The 26,110-nt window shown below is 36.5% G+C and overlaps 1 protein-coding gene across 1 annotated transcript in view; it reads left to right on the top strand.

The window, feature by feature from the left end:
- Nucleotides 1–341: 341 nt before the first annotated feature.
- LOC129233968 (ATP-dependent DNA helicase Q4-like) overlaps nt 342–26,110 on the top strand; it is a 53,669-nt gene continuing 27,900 nt past the window's right edge. The window contains exons 1-6 of the mRNA XM_054867879.1: nt 342–352; nt 4,899–5,124; nt 9,522–9,704; nt 11,772–11,940; nt 14,060–14,149; nt 14,247–14,422. Coding sequence (XP_054723854.1) covers nt 342–352; nt 4,899–5,124; nt 9,522–9,704; nt 11,772–11,940; nt 14,060–14,149; nt 14,247–14,422 — 855 coding nt within the window. The remainder of the gene's footprint in view (nt 353–4,898; nt 5,125–9,521; nt 9,705–11,771; nt 11,941–14,059; nt 14,150–14,246; nt 14,423–26,110) is intronic.

Genomic DNA, 26,110 nt, shown 5'->3' with positions numbered 1-26,110 from the left:
CCAGGGTCCCTGCTCCCTCCTCTAAAATAGGCTACTGACTATTCGGTATTCAGTTCCGCAGAATACTGATAAAAAAAGCACTTAAAAAATTTCACTGATTATTCTGCGAGAGTAGCAAGTAATAAAAAGAAGAAACTGGCAACTTTTAATAACTTTCATACGTATTACAATTGTTTAAAAAATGTATAAAAAGAAGAAATGTAGAAACTGGCAACTTCCAATAATTTTCATCCGTATTACAATTATAATTTTTTTTTAAAAAAATTTCATAATTTATAAGGATTAAAAATAATTTTGTTGTTAAAAATATTAACTATAAAATTTTTCATATTTCACTCTTCATGGCGCCAAGGTAAGTACCAGGCCAAGGGTACTGAATTGTCGATGTGAATTTACCGGCAGCTAAGTACCAGGTTCTCGATTGCCGGTGTGTGAGTACAAGGTCCTCGAATGCCGGTGTGTGAGTACAAGGTCCTCGAATGCCGGTGTGTGAATACCAAGTCCTCGGAAGCCGGAGTGTATGCTCCAGGTCCTCGGAGGCCGGAGTGTATGCTCCAGGTCCTCGGAGGTCGGAGTGTATGCTCCAGGTCCTCGGAGGCCGGAGTGTATGCTCCAGGTCCTCGGAGGTCGGAGTGTATGCTCCAGGTCCTCGGAGGCCGGAGTGTATGCTCCAGGTCCTCGAATGCCGGAGTGTATCTGACTATGTAGCCGCTTAGCAAATGCGATTATATGCATAACCTTCAATAAAACTAAAAGAAGTGGCGGGGAGGGGGTCATGGCGGACACTGCACATATGAAATTTTTAGAGTTTGTATGAGAGTTTTCACGCATTAGGGTCATCGGTTGTGGTGGGTCTCCGCAAATTTTAGGCGACGGGGAGAATGAATACTTTATGTAGAGGTGTACAACTCTAGCGATACGTCATACATTGCACGTATAAAGTAGTATATTATCAGTTTTTAAAGATCATTAATCATTTTCATAAAATTCAGCAGATTGAAATCAATTTTTCAATACTTTTCATGTCCGATCTCTTTATGTTAAGCGCGATAGTGTTTTCCCCACTAAGATGTTTAAATTTCAATCAGTGCATGAAATTTATGATCTCAGTGACAGATTGAACTCAGAATCTATTGAAATTAGTATCAAGTAAACAAAAACTAATAAAATTTAAATTGAATATGAAACAAACGTTATTTGCTTCAAATTTGCAGCAGAAGTTGCACAAATGTATTGGGAGTTTCCCATTTTTAGTGTAAGACAAAAATCAAGTTTAATGTTAAAATAGGTTTATTTCAGAAAAACATTTCACTCTGAACAAAATAAAAAATTACATAAACTTTACAGATTTTTATTTTAAGGGAAAGAAAAGAAGAGAAAAATAATTTTTTTTGAGGCACTATGACTGTATCTGTAATACAAAAGTGTGAGTTTTTTTTTTTTTTTTCCTTTCTTTCTTTTTTTTTCAAATTTACTTTTAGATTTTACTTAATGTCGAAACTAAAAGTGTAAAAAATGATCAATACGCTTTAAACATCAATTTTTGCTATAAGAGATGATTGATAAACGAATATGTGGAAAGAAGACTTTAGAATGTGCTTCTTTGCAATTTTAAAATCGTTCTTTCAGAGTTCACTATAAAGAGATTTAACAATGATAAGTTTTTGTTTTGTGAGCGAAGTTTGAGGTTATCTAGTTAAAAGCCAAAAAGAAACTGTACAAAAAAATATCAAAATCGTCTCAAAAAAGAAAAAAAAAACATCGTTATATCACTTTTACTTTTAACAGGACCTTGAAAACTATAAATTTAATATAAAACAAATGTGCAAATTGAATAAAATTTGATTTAAATTTTCAGTAGAAGTTGCGCAAACGTGTTTTCCTTTTTTATGTACAATACAAAATCAAACTTAGCATATTTCAGTAAAACATTTTCCGCTAAACGAAATGCCAAATCATATTTACTTAACAAATAAAAAAAAAAGATGTAAATAAACTTTCTGAAGCACTATGACTGTATTTATAACACAAAAAAATATTTTGAGAACATTTTTTTTTTCTTTCTTTCTTTTTTTTTTTTTTTTTTTTGTTTAATTTTATTTTTAGATTTTGCTTTGTTGCAACTGAAAACATAAAAAATGTTCAATATGTTGTAAACATCAATTTTCGCAAAGAGAAATGACCGATGGTCGAAGTATGCTCGAATATGTGGAAAGAAAATTTTAAATGTGTTTCGCCGTCGTGGAAATTACGTCGTATAGGAATTCGTTATAACAAGGTTTTACATAACTAATTATTATGCTTTGTCCATGTTGTTTTAGTTTATCAAATTTTGAGTCAAAAAGAAGCAGAATAAAAAATATCAAAACTGTTTGAAAAAAGAAAGAAAAAAACCCTTCCTTATATCGATTTTCTTTTTAACGGGACATTTCAAAAGGAAATTCGTGCTTTGAAACGCAAAAACTTTCAACTTATCCATTAATGAACATCAATGAAAGAACCAGAATGAGAAGAAAAATCAATTCCGAAAAAGGTGTGTATTGGACATACATTAACTTCGCATTACCGAGGACTTACACTCGTGTTGATTAATAACGTGAAAACGGGGACGTGAGTTCACACACGAACTTTTCGACACTTCACACACCAGTGCGTAAACACCGGCCACCGAGGACAATTTTAAATTTCAATAAAAAACAATTTTTTACCATAAGACAGATCCCCTGATAGCGAAAACAGCGTTAGTTCAAACCGAGGACGTCCTCGGTTGCAGGTGCGTCCTCGGTTTGAAGGTGTGTTAGCATGTTGAGGTCCTCGTTTTCCACCGTCCGCACACACACACACACACACACACACACTCGTGATTGTGAAAAACATAATTTGAATTCAAAATGACAAAATTCAAATTATTTTTTTTTTTTTTGTTAGACTTACTAATAGTATCATGCTGTAAAAGTTTTAGCTTCTTACTCAAATTTTAAGAGGGTGCTCAATGACCCCTCAATTTAACATTAGCCGTAGCATAGAAAATGTCACAAATTTAGAAACATTTAATTTCCCCAGCTTTTTTTTTTTTTTTTTGTAAATATTTATTTTTTTGCAATGTATATGCATATTACTCATGTATAATATAATATGTAGCATTGTTTTTTCACTTCAATGTATTTTTTAACCCCCCCCCCTCTCCCATACCGTTGAAGTTTCTGGGATGGGGTTGAGCATCCTCTTTCAATTAAAATAGGAAGCTTAAACTCTTCCAGTATATTACTACCCACAAGTCTAAAAATATTGAGGGGTGTCCTGTTATGTAGAAGAAACTTTTTTTTTACATGTATTTTTGAACCACCACAGGGGACCGTTGCCATCTCCTGGCCCTCTTAACGATAGCCAATGACTGACTAATGATTGGCTTTGAGAAGTTTACATATTTACATACATATAAATGGTTGTTGTTATTTTTTAATGTATTATGAAATGAGTACCTTTGTATAGCCTTTGTCCCCACCCCTAGAAAATTTTGAAATGATGCATCTGCTTAACACCATTGTCATTTTTCCAGTGTTTAAGACAAGTTAAAATAAATGACATGAAAGATCTAAAGGGTTGGCGGCTTAACCGAGCCGGAGGCCGATATCCTCTCGTAAATGCTGAGAGTATCCTCACGCTGTTAGATAAAATGTTCTACCAGTGTGAAGTGATGTCTTTAGCTACCGATGTGAAAGTAATCTCAGCTTCTATCAGAGAATGTCTGAATACAGCTCAGCTGTGGCTATTCCAGACTGATGAACCCTAATAACAGCATGGTGAAACCCTGAATGTTGTAATCTGGCGGTTGCTGTTGGTATGTGCTTGTAGTTCTGCCTTAGTCCCAGCTCAGGGCAATAATTACAGCTCACTGTGCAACTTATATGCAATTTCATTGAAAATTAATTTATTTTTTCGTTCTAAGAAAACTTGCACATGCCTTAAAATTTGTTGAAACATGTTTTCCCCTTTGTTGTTATGGTTACTTGATTTTTTTTATTTGTTTCTTTAAATTTATTTCCATCAACAGGTCATTTATCATCCAGTCTGCATGCTGTTTGCTTGCAAACCCTGAATGTTGTAATCTGGCGGTTGCTGTTGGTTTCTTTATGTGCTTGTAGTTCTGCTCCCTGGAGAACCACATGGGCCAAATTTTGGTACTAACACCTTTTCTCCTAAATGGAACATAGTCCCCAACGGTTTTAGCAAGTAGTCCAACCCTGACGAAAAAACCTCTTTCAAGCAAGTGCAACAAAATCGGTGTTTCTGAAATTGGGCACAAACCTAAAATTATCATCTTTGCACACTTCAAATTTAACAACCTAATGAATAAAAATTATTCCAATCAATACCCGGAAAATTGAAATCCCCCATTAATAACGGATTTACTGGACATGTCACTAATAATACGGTACATCTGTTCATCAATTAGTTTATGCCCTTACTGCTCATCAACTCCAGCCAAACCATATCAATATCAGTAGGCTTATCATTTATGACCAATTCATTGCAAATAAAATTGTCTCTAACATAAAATAAAACCCCACCACCTCTTTTACCTACTCTATCCTGTCTGAATAAATTATACTATGTAATAACTCTGCATCAGATTCGGTAGCCCATGTCTCTGTAATTCCGATAACATCCAACTTCTCATCCATAACTATGATGTTAAAATTAATCTTTAGCTACCGCACTCCATATTGGACATTTGTGAAACAGGGATTCCCATTCCCTAGTATTCAATACTCCCTTCTTTTCAGCAACCATATTAACGTCTTTTACCCGAGCCCCTCTTAGTTTCCCAATCTAACTCCTCATTTGAAACTTCCCCCTGAATCAGCTTTAAGTCTATCATTTTCCCCCTTATACAGAAGTGGACTGACAGATGTACAAAAGAAGAAATCATTGACAGAAATTTCTGATGGTACAGCTCAAATCTTGCTTGTGTCCCCAGAAGCTGTTATTGGTAGCAATGCATTTGGAAGTGGGATGTTGCCAGCTGATCTACCTCCAATATCATTTGCTTGTATTGATGAAGCTCATTGTCTGTCACAGTGGTCACATAATTTTAGACCTTCTTATTTACAACTTTACAAAGTATTTCTAGTTTTATTATTATTTTTTGGTATTTTTGCTTTAAAACAGCGGTGCCCAACCTTTTTTTACCCGATTGGCACATCTCATATTAAAATGACTCTCGCTCCAAAATTAAAAAAATTTCCTGGGTAACATAGGAAAGCACAGAAAAGAAAGAAAAGTTCGGTTCTTTAAATAGTCGAGACCACTTTATGGGCATTAACACTAGAAAGACGGCGTTTTGAGTATACCTAGAAAGACTAGCAGCGGTCACTTTGACCGCCATACTGAAAAGATTAGAAATTTCCTCCTTTCGGGATTTTTAACCATAGAAAAGATTTGTTTTAATATGTCAGAATTTGATTTAACAATTTAATTGTAATATAGTCTGCAAATAAGTCTCAGATAGCTTTTTTTTTTTAATTTTATGTTCGATCAAGTCAAATACATGCTTTACACAATTGGTATTGAGAAAGAGCAATTTTGTACAAAAAAGAGGAAATTTTCTTAGCATGTAATAACTAACAAGTACTATAATCAACCATGCATGTATTTGATGTAAAAAATATCTAAATAACGCAAGATACCGATACCGTACATTACTATCTTTTACAGTATTTCGAAATACTTATGTTATCAGGTCAGCTGTATATTAGATATAAAATTTTTTTTTTTTTTTTTTTTTTTTTTGGCAATCAGAACAAATGCTCGTAGATTTATTTCCGCATAGTTTAATTTCACACAATTTTAATCTTTTTCCTGAGGTAGATACTTATTTACATGCAGCAAAATTGATCAGTGGAGGTGACTTGGAGGAAATTAGAGAAATATTTAATTTTTATGTTTTTGAAATTTTCCCCTTTTTTTCGGCGTCGGGCCCTTTTCCCCTTTTCTTTCACTGCTTTTTATATATTGATCATCAGTTTTTATTAGTTCTAACTCAGAAGAACAATCCTTTTCTGCAAATCTAGGCCCCGAAAAATATTTGTAATAATCTCATGAAAGCAAACTATTATCATCGCTAGGAATATATTTCTCTTCAGATAAGTCAGACTGTTCATTCGAACCGTAATCTGTTTTAGATAAATCTGCAACAGTTTCAGAAATTAATGCTCCTAAAAGTTTTGCTTGTCAATGGTTCTTCTCGACATCATGAAGATAATTATGTGACTGAGCACTTCATTATCATTGAAGAAAATAAACGTCAGTGCTTCAAGCAAAGCACATGCTTTGGTGCACAAAAGAATTCCAGCAAACATTTTTGGAATTTACCTGTTTATATTTACTTCTTTTTAGACTCAAAGTAATTTCACGTGTCCAGTCACATGCTTTTCAAATTTACCTTTCTCAACTTTGCCTAATGTGCAGATAGCAAAAAACTGAAACCATGCAACCAGCAGATGTTTCGCATTTTCGTAACAGTTCGAAGAATCAAACCTGACCCCAGCAGGTACTACTCAAGCTCAAAAGAACATTACTCACCCTGACAACTAAAAATAGTCCATAGTACACACAACTGATAAGAGAAAAAAAGAAGAAAACGGATGCATTAAGAAAGGTTCACTTGGCGGTCAAAATGACCGTAGTCAGTCTTTCTAGGTATAAACATTTATAGCAACTATAATAATAATCGTAAAGAAAAAAAAATACTGCTGTAAGATCTTAATAAATAGTTAGGAAAAGTCAATGAAGGAAAAAGAGTTTGAAAATTAAACGCAGCAAATATGAGCATTTGAAAATCGTTTGCGGTCAAAATGACCGCTTCCGTCTTTCTAGTGTTAACTTGCGCAAACGTAAAAGGTGATGTGCCTTTTTAATGAAAAAAAAACTGAGGTGTACATTTTATAATTTCACCCTTATTAAATATTCAAGGTCTTTTAAATGACTCAAACAAATAAATGAATGCATATACTCACATGCAAAGTAATACTTTTTTAAATTCATATATTTTGACACTGACAAAGTGTTTAAATATGTGGTTTTATACTTTTAAATTTAAAGAGTTTTGATGTTTTTCATAGCCCCAATTGTTCAAAATCTGAAGAAAAACATTGTATTGTTTTGTAAGAAATGATTTTCACAATAACTGCAATAAAAATGAATACTGGAAATAATGCACTGAGTTTGATACTGCTTAGTAGGGTGGGCCAAAAAATGGATATTTTCAGTAAGGTTTCACTGCTAATAGCAAAACACAGTTGTATATTGGCATCCTAAGTGTGGGGAAAATAATTTTTAAAATTTATATTTATATCATTAGATTGTGCATGAAATTAAAAGTTCGAAATAAACGTTTTGAGAAAAGTGAAACATCATTTTTTTTGCATTAAATTAGAATTGCTTTGAGTTTTGTTATAATACCATGCAAATGCTTTCTTTTCATGCATCGTTAAAATGTTTTACATCCCTTTAGTTTTTGTTCGTGCATAAGTCCTAATAACACTGTGCGGCAAAAAAAACCTTCAAAATACTTCTGATGTTTTGTCGGCTGATTCTTCTGTAAAATGACCCCCTGAATCCGAATATGACCTCCGTTTCCCCCTATACGTACCAATTTTTTTTAAAGGCCCCTCCCCCATTTTTTTTTTTTTTTTTTCCCAATTTTCCTCAGTTTCAAAGTATTTTTTTTTTTTTTTTTTTTTGGAGATTAAAGGAGCTCTATATTAACTGCTAGCATAATTTTGGCGGGCAAGAGAGGTTCAAAGTTCAAGATCATGGACACCGATAGCAAAGTGGGGGGACTTGGGGGCAGGGGTATACCCCCCAAAATATTAGAAAAATCACGAAAAACGATCTTTTTATTCTCCTTTTTTTAAAAAGATGTTCGTAAAAAAAATTTTGGTGCAGAATGAGAGTATGAGGCTTGCTTCTATGACTCCTATGTCCAAAAAATTTTTGCTATGTAAAAAAAATTAAAAAAAAAAACTATCATGTGAATGTTCCACGTTGCAAACGAGTTGAATCACAGGTCTTCATTCAAAAAACCATTCTTCTGGCCGATTCTTATGTAAAATGACTCCTTGTTCCCAAATACGACCAACTATGCCCCCATTACGCCCCCTTTTTAGAACCTCCTCCCCCCCCCTGATTCAGAGCCTTTTTTTTATTTGGAGGTGGAAAAGAGCATTACAATAACCGTAAACATTATTCTGAATGACTGAAAATGTGCAAAGCTCAAAATATTGTGCATATGTTGCAAGAAGAAAAACATGGGGGGGGCGCCCCCCCCCCCCAACACATTGTCTTGCAAAAAAACTCATATGCTTCTGAGGCTGAATGTTTAATTGAGGGGGGGAGGCAAGTTTTACTTTTTGCTACATGTTGCACAAGATGTTGAGCTTTGCACATCTCTAGTCATTCGGAATAATGTTTACGGTTATTGTAATGCTCTTTTCCCTCTCCAAATTAAAAAAAAAAAGATGGCTCTGAATCAGAGGAGGGGAGGGGGAGAGGTTCTAAAAAGGGGGGTGTGATAGGGGGGAAAGATGGTCGTATTTGGAAACAAGGGGTCGTTTTACATATGAATCAGCCAGAAGAATGTCTTTTTGAATGAAGACCTGCGATTCAACTCATATGCAACGTGCGACATTCACAAGGCAGTTTTTTTTTTTTTTTTAATTTTTTTTTACATTGCGAAAATGTTTTTGAACATGGGAGTCATAGAAGCGAGTCTCATACTCTCATTCTGCGCCAAATTTTTTTTTTTAAACATCTTTTTTAAAAAAGCAAAATAAAAAGATTGTTTCTTGCGATTTTTCTAATATTTTTTCCCCCAAGTCCCCAATTGTGCTATCAGTGTCCATGATCTTGAACTTTGAAACTCTCTTCCTTTCCAAAACTATGTTAGCAGTTAATATAAAGCTCCTTTCACCTCTAAAAAAGAAGAATTGCCCTGAAACTAACGAAAATTGAAAAAAACTTGGAGGGCCTTTAAAAAAAATTGGTACATTTAGGGGGGAAACGAAGGTCATATTCGGATTCAAGGAGTCATTTTACATAAGAATCAGCCATGAAATGTCAGAAGCATTTTGAAGGGGTTTGTTTCGCCAAACAGTGTAATTTGTTAACTTGACCAGAATTTGACATTTTGAACTTTTTTTGCACATTGCTGTATTTTATCTTTTATTGCCTAGCTTTACTTTTTTACAATTTTATTAAAAACTTTTGAAACTTATCTTTTTTTTTCCACTTTTATTACAAACTTTGAAACTTATGCACCTTCTAAAGATATATAATTATCATCCCCATATTTAGGATACCAATACTTAACTTTTTTTCTGTTGGAATTCATTTGTCATAAATATCCATCTTTTTGCCACTCTACTGTTTGTTTGCTGATATTTTAAGGAAAAAACTATGTACTGTTTAGTTGCTGTCCAAACAATACTGTAATAATTATTGTGCATCATTCTTTTCAGGCCTTGACCCAAAAACTTGGAGTGAAATGCATTTTTGGTCTGACTGCAACTGCAACAAACATAACAGCTAAAGATATAATCTCTCACTTAGGTTTGGAGCTGACTGAAGAATCCATTGTTGGTCACACAAACATTCCTCAAAACTTACATCTTTCTGTATCTAGGGATAAAGATAAGGACAAGGTAATATTTGATGCTTTTTGCATAAAAAGCTTAATTGTGCATTTTTATTCAAAAATGCGCTATTAGGCTTTTGTTATGATTTTTTTCCACTTAATTTTATTTGATAAGAGTTTCTTTCATAGTTTAACTGTAGGTAAAAATTTGACTACCAAGCTTTCGTAGGTTTTTCTTTTTGACAAATTATTAAAGCAAATCGATCAAAAGTGGGAGCGCCCCCTTTTTTTCAACGTTATATTAGTTATAGGTGAATGTTGTCGTACATGCAGTTCTTACAGATATTTTTCAGCAAAACTTCTCCGAATCCTCGAAACTTCGTAAAATATCTGCGGGAACATGGAGCAGAATTCAATTGTGTAGTGACATGGATGGTGTTTACCAATGTTTATGACTCTTAAGGCTTCTAGGCAACTGTGTACAACAAACTCTCAACCATTAGAGACATAAAGTTGAAAATTATTTTCAACATTATGTCTGTTGTTTATGTTTGTTATATGTATATTTTATTGATCACTCTGTACAGTTCTGGCTTAAAGAAATTAAAATTTCTAATCTTCTGACAAAATTTTTTACTCGTCCAATATGTTATTTTCCAATTTATTTATTTATTTTCAAAATTGTAATTATTTCCCAAAGTCTTGTTCTAGTTCTCATTTGAAACCAAAGGTTCCCCCATTTTTTTTCAGTTTTAAAAGTTTTAAATAGTTAACATTCGGCAATTACTTGTTGAAAACACAATACTTTCAGTTCAGTTTTTTTCTTTTATCAAATGCCATGTATTATGTGTAAATAAGCATTTTGCTGTAATTGTGCAGCAATCTTTTAACATCCACCTTCGGTTAACTTCTTTTTTCCTTCTCACAAGTATGCAATACAAAGGCTATTGAATAAAAGTACAAAATTATTTTTAATAAGAACATCATTCATTCAATATCATATATTATCAATTATCGATTGGCATGTATTATTATAATAAAAAGCAACATCTGGGGACTACACCCTGCTGCAAATTATTTCCGACTTTTGTTTTAGCATAATAAAGTATACTTTCATTCAGATTGATAAAAAAAATAAAGGAAATTTAGCACAAACATTATCTAAACCAGGAAAAACATGACAAACATTGCACGACAAGAGAGTTTTCGCTATTTTTACTTCCTTTTACGAAAAAGGAAGTATTGTATTCGCGGAAAAAATTTCGCCCAAAAATCAGCCTTAATTCCCATTTTGCTCACCCCCAAATGAATGTTGATTTATTTTTTCAACCCAACCGCACGTGGATATATGCCTAGGAACGTACAGACACCCGAAATATCCATTTTGATGATCTCCGAGTTAATTACAACGAGTTTTCTCGTGACGTCTGTATGTACGTATGTGTGTATGTATGTCGCATAACTCAAGAACGGAAAGTCCTAGAAAGTTGACATTTTTTTATGTAGACTCCTAGTGGGGTCTAGTTGTGCACCTTCCTTTTTAGTTGCATTTGGATGCTTCAAAGGAAGTCATTTGCCCCTTTTTGGGGGGAAATCATTGTTAATTTCGATGTAAACTCAAGTGGTGTTATAATTTGGCGGACACTTGGCGATATATCGCCAGTCTTTTTGGTCGCCAAGTTTTGTTGCCAACTTGGCGACAAATTTAATGCTTTTTTTTTAATCTAGCTTCAATTCGGCCACTGTTGGTGATATTTAGACAGTAAACTATTGAATCATATTAAAACTGCCAATAATAAAAAAAATGACATTAAATTGGAGTAAAACGAAGTCATGTGATGCACACATCAGCTTGTTTGAGCCAAAATCCAGAAGGATTGTGGTCCCGAGCATTACGGATTTGAGGTCCTATACTGTATTTCTGTTCCTGTTTTCTCTGCAGTTCACAGTTATTGAAATTGTTCTTTTCTTTGGCGTTATATTGCAAATAATGCATGTAAAAGTACATTACTTTTCTATGCTCACAATTCAATGTTCTTTATGACACTGGATTAAACATGAATGTATTTTCAAACATTTATAAAAGCAAGCAAAATATCTCTCTGCCATATTTATGGAAATTTGCATTTTTCAGGCCTTAATTCAGTTGTTGAGTGGAGATCGTTTTCGAACGTGCACTTCAATCATAATTTACTGTATTCGTCGGGTGGAGACAGAAAGACTTGCTGCATTGATTCGAACAACCATGCAAGATGAAGTGATTCCTAGTGAAGAACAACCAGCCAAAAAAGCCAAAAAATCAAGTAAGAAATTGTTTCCTTCCATGGTCCCAGATAGATATGTAAATTATCAGCATTTAGTTTTTTTTCAATCATTTTTTTTTTTTTCATTTTTACAGATCTTTAAGATTTTTCCCATTTTAATTTGTAGCACTGTTAATTGCAGATTGCAAAAGTTCTATATATCTTTTCTTGATGTTTTTCCTGCTTTTAATTTTCATAGTAAATTCCAAGTGCTTCCCATGTGCCTCTTACTTTCTGTCTTTATGCTACTTTTGACTGTTTGCCACTTTTGTTCTCTATTTTTATTAACTGTTTACATTTTAAATGAATGTTGATAAAATTTTGCTTTTTGATTTTGTGTAGCCATATTACATTCAGTTTTTGAAGGGGGAGAAAACGCTAATTTCTACACACTGAGATATTGCAAATGCAGAGTTTTTATTTCTTTTTACGCAGTCAGTCTTTTATTGTTTTTTATTTGCCATCAGACAATGAGAAATTATGCCAAAAAGTGGGTAATTGTTTCTTTAATACAGTGGCCAACCTATGACCAGTGGGCCGCATGAAGCTGACCCATATGGCCCATTATTTTCTTCAGTGTTACAAATCAAAAACCAAGAGTCATAAGTTTCAATTCAAAAACCACCAGTGTCACGAATTTTCAGCAGAATATTGAAAAATTTGTTTCTGGAAATCAGATGCAATTAATCAAGTTGGCATCAAGTAATGATAACAGCAATTCTTGGTTTGCAATTTTCTTTCCTTTTCCATGTTTTCCCATACTGCTTTGAAAATTTTTAAATATTTGGAAATTTTGTATGTGTTCTGACATACAAAAATCATTTTAATGCTAGGTGTGATCAGGTAAAAAGAGATTGGGCACTACTGCAAATAATGTGACGAATGCTATGTAATGTTTTAAAATTTGGGAGACTATTTCAGAAGCTACTTTCTGAATCTAAAGTGATTTTTTATCTTTCAGGCTTCTAAAGCTACTATTTTTAGTAACAACTCAGTGGCAACCCTGAAATATATAATGAGCAATGAACATGTAACTTACTTTGAAATACAATCAGCAACTGAACTATACGGCATTAATATTGCTTTGTTAAACTGTAATTACATATTTGATACACCCTCTTCAGTGCCTTCAGTTAAATGCGTTCCACTATTGGTTTTGATGGTAATGGATGCTTGTTAAATTGATACTTGCCAATCAACTTGATTATTCTGTTTTACTTCCCATGGTTGTAAAAACTTATTGATCTTCCTTGGACTTGTGTGGTAGAAAAGCTTTATTTGCTGCCTAAAAGGTTTCAAAGGGATTAGGGATCGATTTTCATGTCCTTCCAAATATATTACTGCTTGTGCTTTTAGGATTAGATTAGGATCACATTCAGTATCAAAAAAAAAAAAAAAATCACAATAACATTTTAAAATGTTATTATTTTTTCTTTTTGCTTCAGAACAAACAACTAAAAGAAAATATATAGCATAGCTTTTAAATCTATGAAATGTTTTTATATTAAAATTTATTTGATCATATATCTGTTTATTTTGTAATCTTATACTTTAAAATTTAATATGCCATCTGATTTAACAAAAACACCCCTATAAAATGCGGTTCAATAGTGCATTATATCGAAGTTTGATTGTACTTTATTATATTTACTAGTGGTACCCTCACGGCTTTGCCCGTAATAGAAAATTAAAAGGTCTTTTGGTTCGCCTGTCTATTTACAAATAATGTATGGTGAATTTTCTCGCCAATTGGCTTGTGCCCATGTTACGTTTTCACGTTATGATAATTTTGTAATTTACTCGTCCATCTTACGATAATTTTGTTCTTAAAATTAGATTAGAAAAAGAACCGCATCGAATTTTTGAAAAATCCCTTCGAGGCGCACACCCCCCATGCTACAAACTAACTTTGTGCCAAATTTCATGAAAATCAGCCGAACAGTCTAGGCGCTATGTGCGTCACAGACATTCAGACAGAGAGAGATCCAGACATCCAAACAGAGAGACTTTCAGCTTTATTATTAGTAAAGATATGTTTGTATTTCATGGATTGTGTCTAAATGGTTAAATTCTAGCTAAAATATTAATAATGTTTTTCTTTTTTCTCTCTAAATATTAGAAAAAAGATGCTTTGCATGGACAGTTGAAGCTTATCATGCAGGATTAACTGCACCTAGAAGAAGATCTATTCAGAAGCAGTTCATGTCAGGTACTTTATGACCTTCAGAATTTTTTCAAAGACAAGAACAACATTTTATTTTTGAAGTAATATGAAAATTCAAACAATCAGACAACATTATTTACAGGGAAACTACGTGTAATAGTTGCAACAGTGGCATTTGGCATGGGTGTTGACAAGTCGGATGTACGTGCAATCATTCACTACAATATGCCGAAAACCTTTGAAAGCTATGTTCAGGAAATAGGACGAGCTGGCAGGGATGGCTTGGATGCACAGTGTCATCTCTTTCTTGATAATGAGGTTTGTAAATTTATTATTATGATGAAATTTCATACTTAAGTTCATGGAATTGCCTCAGACTGCAAAAATTACAAATCACTGTTATTTCAAACTCACTCAAAAAAATAGTAATAACTTTAACACTAGAACGACTGACATTTGCTGTATACCTAGAAGACTAAAGGGCACCTGCCTAATTTTTGAGTGAATTCTTGTTAAATCTGTTTCTGGGTGTATCCGCATGCCACACACATCTCCTCTAATGGCTAAATAAGGACTGGATTCATAATAATTTCTGTGATTTTATCTCTACATGCCAAATTGTAAAGTGTTACTTTCTCTTTCGAAAAGCGATATCTACAGTTAGGGGTGAGTATTTGGCATTTAAAACTCCTTCTGACTGCAAAAATAGAGGGGGAAGGATAAAACTGAAGTGAATAGCACTTTTTCATGCTACTGTGAGTATGAGAAATAAAAATTTTCTCTATTTTTGGTGTAAGATACCTCAGAGGCCACTATCTTAGAGCAGGAATTAAAATGGAGGGAGCAAGTCCAATCATTGGCTTAGCAAAAGCTGAACTAAAGATCCCAAGTCACGGGACTCAACAACGACGAATGGTTGGCACGTTTTACATGAAATAAGAGAAAGTAACCTGAATTCTTCCATTGCTTTGCTTTAAAATCTATCACGTGATTTGGGGGTCTTAGTTTCATGAATCTAAGTCTTCACTCCCTCCATTTTATCTCGTCTCAATGACCTCTGTGGCCACTCCTGTCTTTCTAGGTATAAGGTTCAATATTTACATTTCCAGGAGGCTAACAGTTAAATGATTAAAAAAGGTGGGTCATACTATGAAAAGTCAGAAAGTTTCATTACATTCAGTTAGTTATATTTCGATTTATGGGACAACAAACTATGGGAGGGGCGACACAGGCCCCTTCCATCTTTCTAGTGTAAAGAATGTCCAAAAGTTGAAGTACGTTTGCATTAATTTATTGATATTGTTGAGGTACGAGGGCTGTTTTTTTTTTTCAACTTCCGATTATGCCGCTAAACGGCATGGCGAGCGGCATCGGCCAGCAATGTGCGGCAGTCGATTGTGCACCTCTCCTACTACAACCTCACTTGTTTTTGGGCGTCCAATGCCATTACCAGTTTTTCTAGCAACACATAAACATAGCTACCATGATAGAATCTCCCGCTAAGTGTGAGTTGCGAAGTGTCATTCGCTTCTTGCAAGCTGAAGGGTTATCCACAGCAGAAATTCACGGTAGAATGAAACGAGTATACGGTGAAAGCTTTATGACTGACAGTGCAGTGCCTGACTGGTGTAGGATATTTAAAGATGGACAAGGTGACATTCATGATGAACGAAAGACCTCGTTGATTGAGTTGACCAAACTGTAAGAAGCAATCGGAGGTTTACGATTACGGACCTACCCAATCAGTTTCCTGAGATTTCAATGACAGCCCTACACACTATCGTAACTGACAAGTTAGGCAACAAAAAATGCCGTGAAAACCCATCTCAAATCACTGGCGGCAAACTTCGATGAAGAAGGTATTAAGAAGTTTGTACCCAGATATGAAAAATGCCTCAATTTAAATGGCGATTATGTTGAAAAGTAACTAATAATGTACCTAACTTTTGTTAATAAATTTATTTGATTATTCTCACTAGTTTTATTTTTATACCACATCGGAAGTTGATAAAAAAGCAGCCCTCGTATTTCATGTTTCAAGTTCCCTAATACTGAGCTTAAATAAACATGAAAAGCTTTTAAATGTATGAGCTCTGTAAACAAATTTAAATTTTTAAAAGTGAATTCTAAGAGTGGCCCATAAGTGTGAGATTCAATATGGCATCTGCTGTGATGTGATTGTATACAACAGAGAGATTATGCTGACTCTGTCCTGCAGTAGAAAATGTTACTTCCGTTTCTTTATAAACATTGATATCTCGAATTTCTCAGGACAAAAAAAATTCAATTATATTGTAACGGATCCGGCGAGACTTCCAACTTTCTTGAAAGGACGACACAGTTCTTAATAAAAACACAGGAGCTTTATTTACACTATGTACAGGAGAAATCGTTAACAACTGCTAAATTTCATCAGCAATTAAACAAGTATCACTCCACACCGTAAACTCAACGGTTACACACGTATTTACTTCCAAATACGAAAAACAACACAGCGAATGCCTCGCAATAAACAGAGCTAATACACTCTCAGTTCGAATTCTCAATCGAAACTAAACTTTTTATCACGCGGGACGCTTTTATAAACATCGAAAAGTTTCCACAACATTCCAAACGCTTCTGGAAAATAGTAGACTGTTATCAAATTTTATCAATGAACAAAAAAAGAAATAGGGGGGTCGTATACTTTAGCCGAATGTAAAGGGGTTGTATATTCATTACAAGAAACTATTTACAGGTTATGTTACTACAATAATTACTATTTACAGAATTCGTAACATTGCCCCTTTCCTAAGGACTGCACGTCCCGGGCAGTACAATCCCCAGAAAGGGTGCCAAACTTCTATCACAAGTTCACAAATACACATATTAGATAATAACCAATAATGCATAGGCAACACAATAATAACAAGAAATATTAAAACATTAAAAGCAAACAAAAATTATCTACAACTTATACGTTATCAACCATGGTAAATACTCATGAGCCATGGCCATGGTATGGGGCTAACCAATCATAATGTACAACCCTAGGTTTTGCATTAGGTGATTTTTGGATCCTCACTACGACGTCATTCAGTCGGTTAAGCACTTTGTAGGGTCCATCCCAATGCGACTGCAATTTAGGTGAAAGACCTTTCCGTAGGATGGGATTCCATAACCAAACCTTGTCTCCTTCGTTGAATTCATGTCCAGTAGACCTTGTGTCGTATCGGGTCTTCATCTTCTCCGCCGCGATGTTGATTCGCTCTCGTGCGAAGTTATGAACGTCTTCCAACCGGGCCTGGAGATCCTGGATGTACTCCTCAGGCGATGCAGGCGCATCCGGAGGACAACCGAAGACGAGATCACAAGGTAGCCGAAGCTCTCGTCCGAAGAGCATCTGAGATGGGGCGTATCCGGTAGTCTCGTGGACAGCACTGCGGTAGGCCAGCAGGAACAAAGGTAGCTTCTTGTCCCAATCCTGTTGATTTCTGGATACCATAAGCGAGAGATTATTCAGGATTGTGCGGTTAAATCTCTCCACCATACCGTCCGATTGTGTTTGTAGTGGTGTTGTCCTAGTTTTCTCAATTCCGAAAATTTGACATAGGCCCTTAAACACAGCAGAGATGAAATTCCTCCCTTGATCGGAATGAATCTGCAAAGGTGTTCTATATCTCGAGATCCAATGTTGGACTAGAGTATCTGCTACGGTGGTAGCTTCTTGATCTGGAATGGGATATGCTTCAGACCATTTGGTGAAATAGTCGATGGAAACAAGAATGTATTTGTTCCCATCAGCAGTTCTTGGTAGAGGACCCAGGATGTCGATCCCAATTCGTTCGAAAGGAGCTCTAACGTTGTACAGATGCAGCTTCCCTCTGCTTCTTTTCTTCGGTCCTTTACGAGCAGCACAGGCGTCACAAGAATGGCACCACTTCTCCACGTCATCCTTCGCCTTGCTCCAGAAGAAGCGCTCCCGAACTTTATTGATGGTTTTCAAGACACCAAAATGTCCTCCAGTCGCACTACTATGTATTTCTTTCAGAACATCTGAAATCCTTGATCGGGGAAGTAGTAACTGCCACCTAGATGTTTTGCCGTCATCAGATTCCCATTTTCGGTACAGTACGCCGTTCCGTAAATGGAGTGAGTTCCATAAAGCCCAGTATCTTTTTGTTGCAGGGCTGAAGTTGGAAACGTCCTGCCAGCTTAGGGCGCCAACTGTCACTTTCCATGAACTCCAAAATTGGTTTTATGTCGGGATCTTCAAGTTGATCTTTTCGAACTTGGTCGTCACTCCATGGATCAGGGTCTGATGACGTTGAAGTCACTGTCACCTGATAGGCAGTAGGGCTAGTCATTCCCTACTGTTTCTCGATTCGGGAACAATAATTGCAGTTCTCAGGACAGGGTCTCCTTGATAAAGCGTCTGCATTACCGTGAGACAACCCTTTTCGGTGCTTGATCTCCATGTCATATTCCTGGAGCCGCTGTATCCACCTGGCTATCTGGCCTTCTGGATTCTTGAAGTTCAAAAGCAAAGTTAACGAGGCATAATCTGTCCGAAGCAGAAATTTTCGGCCGTAGAGGTAATGATGGAAGTGTTCTACAGCTTTCACTATGGCGAGTAACTCCTTTCTGGTGACGCAGTAATTTCGCTCTGACTTTGATAAGCATTTGCTCCAGTAAGCGATGACATGTTCATTGCCGTCAATTTCTTGGGATAAAACAGCTCCGATGCCCTCGTTGCTCGCATCAGTGTCCAGGATGAAGGATTTTTCAGGCTGAGGATAGGTGTTGATGTTAAAGCCTCCTTCAGTCGTAGAAATGCATCTTCGCATTCTTTAGACCATTCAAACTTTTGCTTGCTCTCCGTCAGCTTATGCAAAGGTCGTGCAATGTTGGAAAAACCCTTTACAAACTTCCTGTAGTACGTGCAGAGCCCCAGGAAACTTCGCAGCTGATGGATGTTTTCGGGACGACTCCAACTCTTGACCGCAGATACCTTTTCTGGATCGGTTTGTACACCTTCAGAAGAGATGATGTGACCAAGGTAGTTCACTTCCTGGCGGAACAAATTACATTTGGGCGGGCTTAACTTCAGATTGGCTTCCTTAAGCTTTTGCAGCACCTTCCTAAGGTTTGCCAGATGTTCTTCGAAACCGCGTCCCACGATGATGATATCGTCTAAGTAGACCAGACAGGATTCGTAGGAAAGTCCTCTTAACACTGTCTCCATAAGATGCTCGAACGTAGCTGGTGCATTGCAGAGGCCGAAGGGCATTACTTTAAACTGCCATAAGCCTTGTCCAGTTGTAAACGCTGTCTTCTCTCGGTCATCAGGGTTTATCTCAACCTGCCAGTAGCCGCTCTTCAAGTCCAGGGTCGAAAACCACTTGTGTCCGGAAAAAGTGTCCAAGGTGTCGTCTATCCGTGGAAGAGGGTAACTCTTTCTTGGTGATTTCATTCAGCCGTCGGTAATCGACACAAAATCTGGTGGAGCCATCTTTCTTTCAGACTAAGACGATGGGAGAGGCCCAAGGACTGTATGAAAGTTCGATTACATCATTCTCCTTCATTTCTTTCTGTAGGGTCTCAACCTCTTCCTTCTGGGCGAACGGTAGTCGTCTTGGATGCTGTTTAATAGGGGGGTGTTCTCCAGTGTAAATCCTGTGCTGCGTTAAATTCGTACGGCCAACATCCTCCGATGTAGATGAAAACAGATGCTTGAAGTCGTCCACCAATTCTTCCGCAGCAGTTCTTTGATCTTTCGATAATAGCGCACTCCCAATTAACTTCGATGTCAAGGACTCAGAAGACACATTCTCGGGGGAATTGATTCTTCTAATGATGCAGTTTACTGGAGTACAAGTTGCTATCACTTCACCTTTCCGGATATTCCTTGGCCTTTCACTCACGTTGGCAACTCTCACAGGAATTACATCCTTAGAAAGGTCCACAAGCGTAGATGCTACCAGCACTCCTTTTGGGCTATTGCTTAAGTTGGGGGATTCAATGAGTCCAAATCGAAAACTATTGCTTTCTTCAATGGAGCCTGGTATTAATGATTCTGACCTTGAGGGAATCGATAAATCTGTTTGGGCTATTATTTGATGAACGGATTTTACATCACTTTCTGTGGGAAAGACGGCTATGTCTTCTCTCGTCGAGTGCAACTCATTAGTCTTGAAGTCGAGATGGAAGTCATATTTCTTTAAAAAGTTCAATCCAAGAATGAAGGGGTTGGTGATATCAGTGACGAATGCGGTATGATGGTAGGTGGCATTTCCAAACACAATTTCTAAGTTTACTTTACCTTCAATCTCGATCTTGTCACCTGTCACAGTTTGGAGGGTAACGCAGGGCGGCGTCCATAGGATGTTGAGTCCAAATTGACGAGCCACATCTGTTCTAATGATTGTAACATTGGCTCCAGTGTCAATAATCAGTTCGCAGGGAAACCCGTTTACATATGCGTAAACAAACAGTCCGTTACTGCCGCCACTCGTCGATGAAATCTGGAAAACTTTAAGATGGGGCTCATTGCAATTTGGGGACCTCCTCCCCGCGAGATTGCCATGGCTTAGTTTTCCTGGACCTGAGAGGGAGAGGCGCTCTTCCCTCTGGTTTCTTGGCGAGCTTCACAGTTTCTTCGTAAGTGACCCTCGCCGCCACATTTCCAGCACTTAAGTGGTTGTTGATTTTGGTCCTTGGGAGCCGAAATCCTTTTGAGGGTTCCTGCAATTTCTTTTATTTGCTTTTCCAGTTCAGCAAAGCGTGACAAAACCGGATCAGACTGATCAGTTTTCACGCTGCGGATTGAATGGCAATCCTTGCGGGTTGCTTGCTGGGTGGCCTCCAACTTCATCACATACACAACAGCAGAATTCAGGTCTTTGACATCCGCCATCTGTAGAGCTTTCTGGATTTCCGGATCTCGAACCCCGTCGATTTAGTAGTTGAGTGCCAGGTTGTCTCGAACATCCGCAGAATAGTCGCAAAAAGCAAGATGAGACAATCTCTCAACGTCCGCCGCTAGCTCTTGCAGGGTTTCCCCGGTTTTCTGGAAACGGGTCTTCAACTGGAGTCGGCTGAAATCTTTCTGGCACTTCTCACCGAAGCGAAGCTCCAACGCAGATGTGAGGGCGGCGAAATCCAGGCTCTGGCTGTACGGAAGGGTCTGGAGAATGTCCTCTGTGTCACCTCTCAGGGATGCTGCAAGATGGCAGGCCTTGGTAGCAGAGTCCCATCCGTTCGCTTCCGCCACTATCATGAATTGCGTTTTGTAAACCTGCCACGAAGTTTTCCCATCAAATGTTGTTGGATATATTTAGATGTTATAGAGTTAATAGCCTACAGCTAAGCTGAAAATTAGGCAACTCATTTCCAACTGAATTTTGAGGGAGTGGTCTGCCCGAAGAAAATAAAACATGAATCACTTTTTAACATTGAAAACATTTATTTAACATGTATTATAAAATAGTTACATTACAATAGTTTAGTCCTCCAAAAATATTAAATTATGCTAGGTCAAAGTATCTTACAGTAAGTCCATGCAGATGTCAAAAGTTCTGTCGGCTTTCCACAGTGAATTCCACACAGGCAGAAGGACGGCATCGCAATTTCTCCATAATTGCACGCAGGTCAGTTCATACCTCAGGCGTTAAATTCACCATATCCAGGAAAATATTGAAGATGGACTCGCTCCTTTTCTTTAGCATTGAAGACCAAACAACCCACTTAAGTCGGACTGTAACTTTTCATTTTTATGAACATCATAACAGCACGCGCTTCCAAAACTGGGGGCATCAATGACGAATCATTCGGAAAAAATCCGACCTCCCATGAGAGGCCAGTAGCAAAAACTTTATGAGGACATGGACGAACACATACACAAACAACACAAAACGAAAAGACCAGTGAGAGAGAGATCGAGCTACGGTCGGTCCGAGTATTTATTGCCAGATCCGACTGTGCTCGTAACAATGTGACATTACCTCATTTGCATCTTGCAAGAACAGCTCAACTCCAGAAAAACACAGATTGCAGGTTGCACAATTCTTATCTAATTCGACATTCAGCACCCAACACCTCAACAGATTATCTTATGTGATTGACATGTGCTTTGTCGGAAGTTTACCGACTTCTGCCGAATGGCGGCAACCAATCATAGCGTGCCACAATTTTTCCGAATACTTCCGATTCAAACTCAAACATTTGAGTGTCAGTGGCAGGTGGATGGGATTTCCCGTGCAAGGTTTTTCCCGGAATGGCAAAAGGTAAGTTACAATTTTTTTTTTTTTTTTTTAACAATATTGGTGAAATCCTTCAAGAAACAAAAATAAAGGCATTTAGCCCAACAAATGTGGCAAGTTTAATGGACGGTCGAGCAACCGATGTGGGAGCGCCAAACTGTACAGAGCTGCTTTCCGCGGTCGCCAATCTCCTTTCCATATCTTTAACGATCTCTTCTTTAAGTAGATGAAATTTTCTATCTTCTTCTTCAAATTTATTTTCTACAGCATTAAATCGGCTCTCAACGGTATCAAATTTTTCTTCAATAGCATCAACTCGATGCTCCATGTCATTAAATTTATTTTCCATCACAGTCTTTACCGAAATAAGGTCGTTTTTAATTTCTTCTTGGTTAGACGTTAAGTCCTTTTTCAGCTCCGTTAAATCGCTTTTTAACTGGTCTTGATTTGCCAACATACTTGCTGTCAGATCACTTTTTAATTGTTCTTGATTAGCGGCCATATGATTTTTTAATTGTTCTTGATTAGCCGCCAAATTTTCAGTCAAGTCACTTTTCACAGCATTAATTGCTTCCAGAAGTTGTTTTAATTGGTCATCCATTGCGCGAGTAATCACCATAAAAATAAAGTCCAATTCAAAGTCTTTATGAAAAAATGTCCAAAGTCACACTTACTCCAATAAAGTCCAGAAGAAACCCCACGTTGGGTGCCAATTGTAACGAATCCGGCGAGACTTCCAACTTTCTTGAAAGAACGACACAGTTCTTGATAAAAACACAGGATCTTTATTTACACTATGTACAGGAGAAATTGTTAACAACTGCTAAATTTCATCAGCAATTAAACAAGTATCACTCCACACCGTAAACTCAACGGTTACACACGTATTTACTTCCAAATACGAAAAACATACAGCGAAATGCCTCGCAATAAACAGAGCTAATACACTCTCAGTTCGAATTCTCAATCCAAACTAAATTTTTTATCACGCGGGACGCTTTTATAAACATCGAAAAGTTTCCACAACATTCCAAACGCTTCTGGAAAATAGTAGACCGTTATCAAATTTTATCAATGAACAAAAAAAGAAATAGGGGGATCGTATACTTTAGCCAAATGTAAAGGGGTTGTATATTCATTACAAGAAACTATTTACAGGTTACGTTACTACAATAATTACTATTTACAGAATTCGTAACAATATTTTCGAAAAATTGACGCCATAGTTGTGGCAAACCTAACCTGGCAGTGTCCTTCCAGTGTGATTAGAATCTGCGTAGCCTTCACGAAGCTGCCTGGTTAGGTTTGCCCCAGCTACAGTAACGCTCACAATTGCTCATATGCTATATATATTTATGCATGTGCTTTACATACTGATTGACAAGTTATTTTGAAATGAGTAGCAAGTTTTTTTTTTTTTTGACATTTACAGACGTTAATATTCTTATTTTATGTTCAAGCACATTCAATTTAAGCTTTTCACTAGCCTTTTGCAAGAGTTAACAAGTAAGTAAAATTAAAAAATTTAAAACCCCCCAATAAGTTGCAAATGTAGAGGGAGGGAGGAAATTTAGAGGGAAAATTTAAAATCCTTTTAAAAGCCTTCTACTATTAAAACTCAATTACAAGTTTTTTTTTTTTTTTTTTTTTTTTTTTTTTTTAACAAATAGAAACTAGCAACATAAATATTTTTTAAATCATTGCTTTTAATTTCCTAATGGGCCAACAACGAATTCAGTTACTAATTGCTGAATAAAGGTTAGCCGTATTTAACATCTGCTTTAAAAAGCGTTATAATTTGAATTCTATATAACATGGAAGTTCCAAACACATACTATCAGAAGTAGAAAAAAACTCTTTATTTTGGTAAGGTGAGTTGGGGGAAGTGCAGCCCTTAAATTGTATAGTTCGACTTTATTAAGGCCTAGACCAGTGATTCCCAACCTGTAGGTGATCGCCCCCAATGGGGCGATCGAACTCTTCTAGGGAGCGATAAATTTCTGGGGGGCGACCGGTATTTGGATACCTGGTAATGGGAAATTCTCAACCTTTCAAAGACTACAGGGTGATTATAATTAAAGTTCCACTTTCAAAACGCTGTAAAAATAAAACCACTGGTCAGATTGACCTCAAATTTCAACGGAATATTATCGAAGAAGGGGGGAAACGTATGACAAAAGAAAAATAAATAGTTGGAATTTTTTGCAATAGATGGCGCTGTAAGTGTCAGAAAATGTAAATCAAAACACCTGTCATGCGCCCGACTCATTGAAGTTGTTATAAAAAGCCAAATACGCGTTTTTTTCCTCATTTCGGATCTGATAAGTTCACTATGACTGTCTCAATGAAAGACCTCGCCGTCCCGATCACCTGATCTCAACCCGTGTGACTTCTGGATATGGGGCTATCTGAAAGCTGTTGTGTTCAGTGCTCCGTTTGCAAACTTTGCTGAGCTGAAGGAAACACTGACCCAGGAAACACTTCAATCAGTCGTAGAACATGCTGTTTCTCGATTTCAACTTGTTACAGAAAACGGGGTACATTATATTGAACATCTTTTGCGCCAATCTCACAAAAATTAAAGACCGATTTGATTTTTATTGATGCTTTTTATGTGGTTTTCGGCCTCAGGACAATTAAAAACCAATTTTTCCCATCCGATGTGATATGACCTTTCCGTGTTGGATGGGCTTACTTAACTAACAGTATCACAACAATACCCTCGTGCACGCTGAATAGTACAGTGTTTTAACGTATAGTTTCACCTCAGGTAATATTTTTTGGTTTATTTGTCATTTGTAGTCGACCACTATTAAATATGATACTTACAGCGCCATCTATTGCTAAAAATTCCAACTATTTATTTTTCTTCTGCCATCAAGTTCTCCCCTTCTTCGATAATATTCCGTTGAAGTTTGATGTCATTCTGACCAGTGGTTTTATTTTTATAGCGTTTTGAAAGTGGAACTTTAATTTCAATCACCCTGTATATTTAATAAAACAAATCGGTACACAATTCAGAAATATGTTACAGAATAACTATGTTGTATAATACCCAACCAAGCATATGGCACGTCAAATCAAAGAAAGTCGTTCCCAGAAAATAAGGCATGTATGATTTACAGCTCAATAATATCTGTTCGGATAAAAAAAAATCCCAAAAGCGAAAAATAATATCTTTTATTTTATTGCCGTTTTCACGAGGAAGAAAAGAAATCTTGTAAGCACTGTCTGACCGTTGGCGCCAGCATATATTTAATGCCTGAAAAGTTGGATGGATATGTGTAGGAATGGATTTTTGCATTTACTTATCAGTTGTGATTCAGGATCTTGCAATCAGTGCATAAACCTCCTTAAGTAGTTTCTATTGTTTGATTTAATTTAGTGAATTTCTGTTTAATTGTGCATGTTTCGTAGTGTGGAAGTTAGACATGAATTCGAAAAAGAAGTGCCGGCAGTATTCAGCAGAGTATTTAAAATTTGGTTTTGTCACGTCACCGCAAAATGTGCAGTTTCCGCATTGCCTTTTGTGCGATAAAACATTTTTTAGCAATGAAGCGATGAAGCCCTCGCGAATGAAAGAGCATTTGTCAAGAGTACATGGTGACAAAATAAATAAACCTCTTAGTTAATTTCAAGACCTCAAAACAAAAGCGGATAAACGGCCAAAGGTGGGTGAATTACTTAGAAGACAAGCAAAAGATCTTGACCAAGGGCTTCTTGCTTGTGTCTCTTTTGATGGCAAAATGTGGTAAGCCTCATACGA

Source organism: Uloborus diversus, unplaced genomic scaffold (assembly GCF_026930045.1).
Source record: "Uloborus diversus isolate 005 unplaced genomic scaffold, Udiv.v.3.1 scaffold_845, whole genome shotgun sequence".
Classification (NCBI taxonomy): domain Eukaryota; kingdom Metazoa; phylum Arthropoda; class Arachnida; order Araneae; family Uloboridae; genus Uloborus; species Uloborus diversus.
The sequence above is the reverse complement of the archived record's forward strand: the minus strand, read 5'-3'. Positions and strand labels throughout refer to the sequence as shown.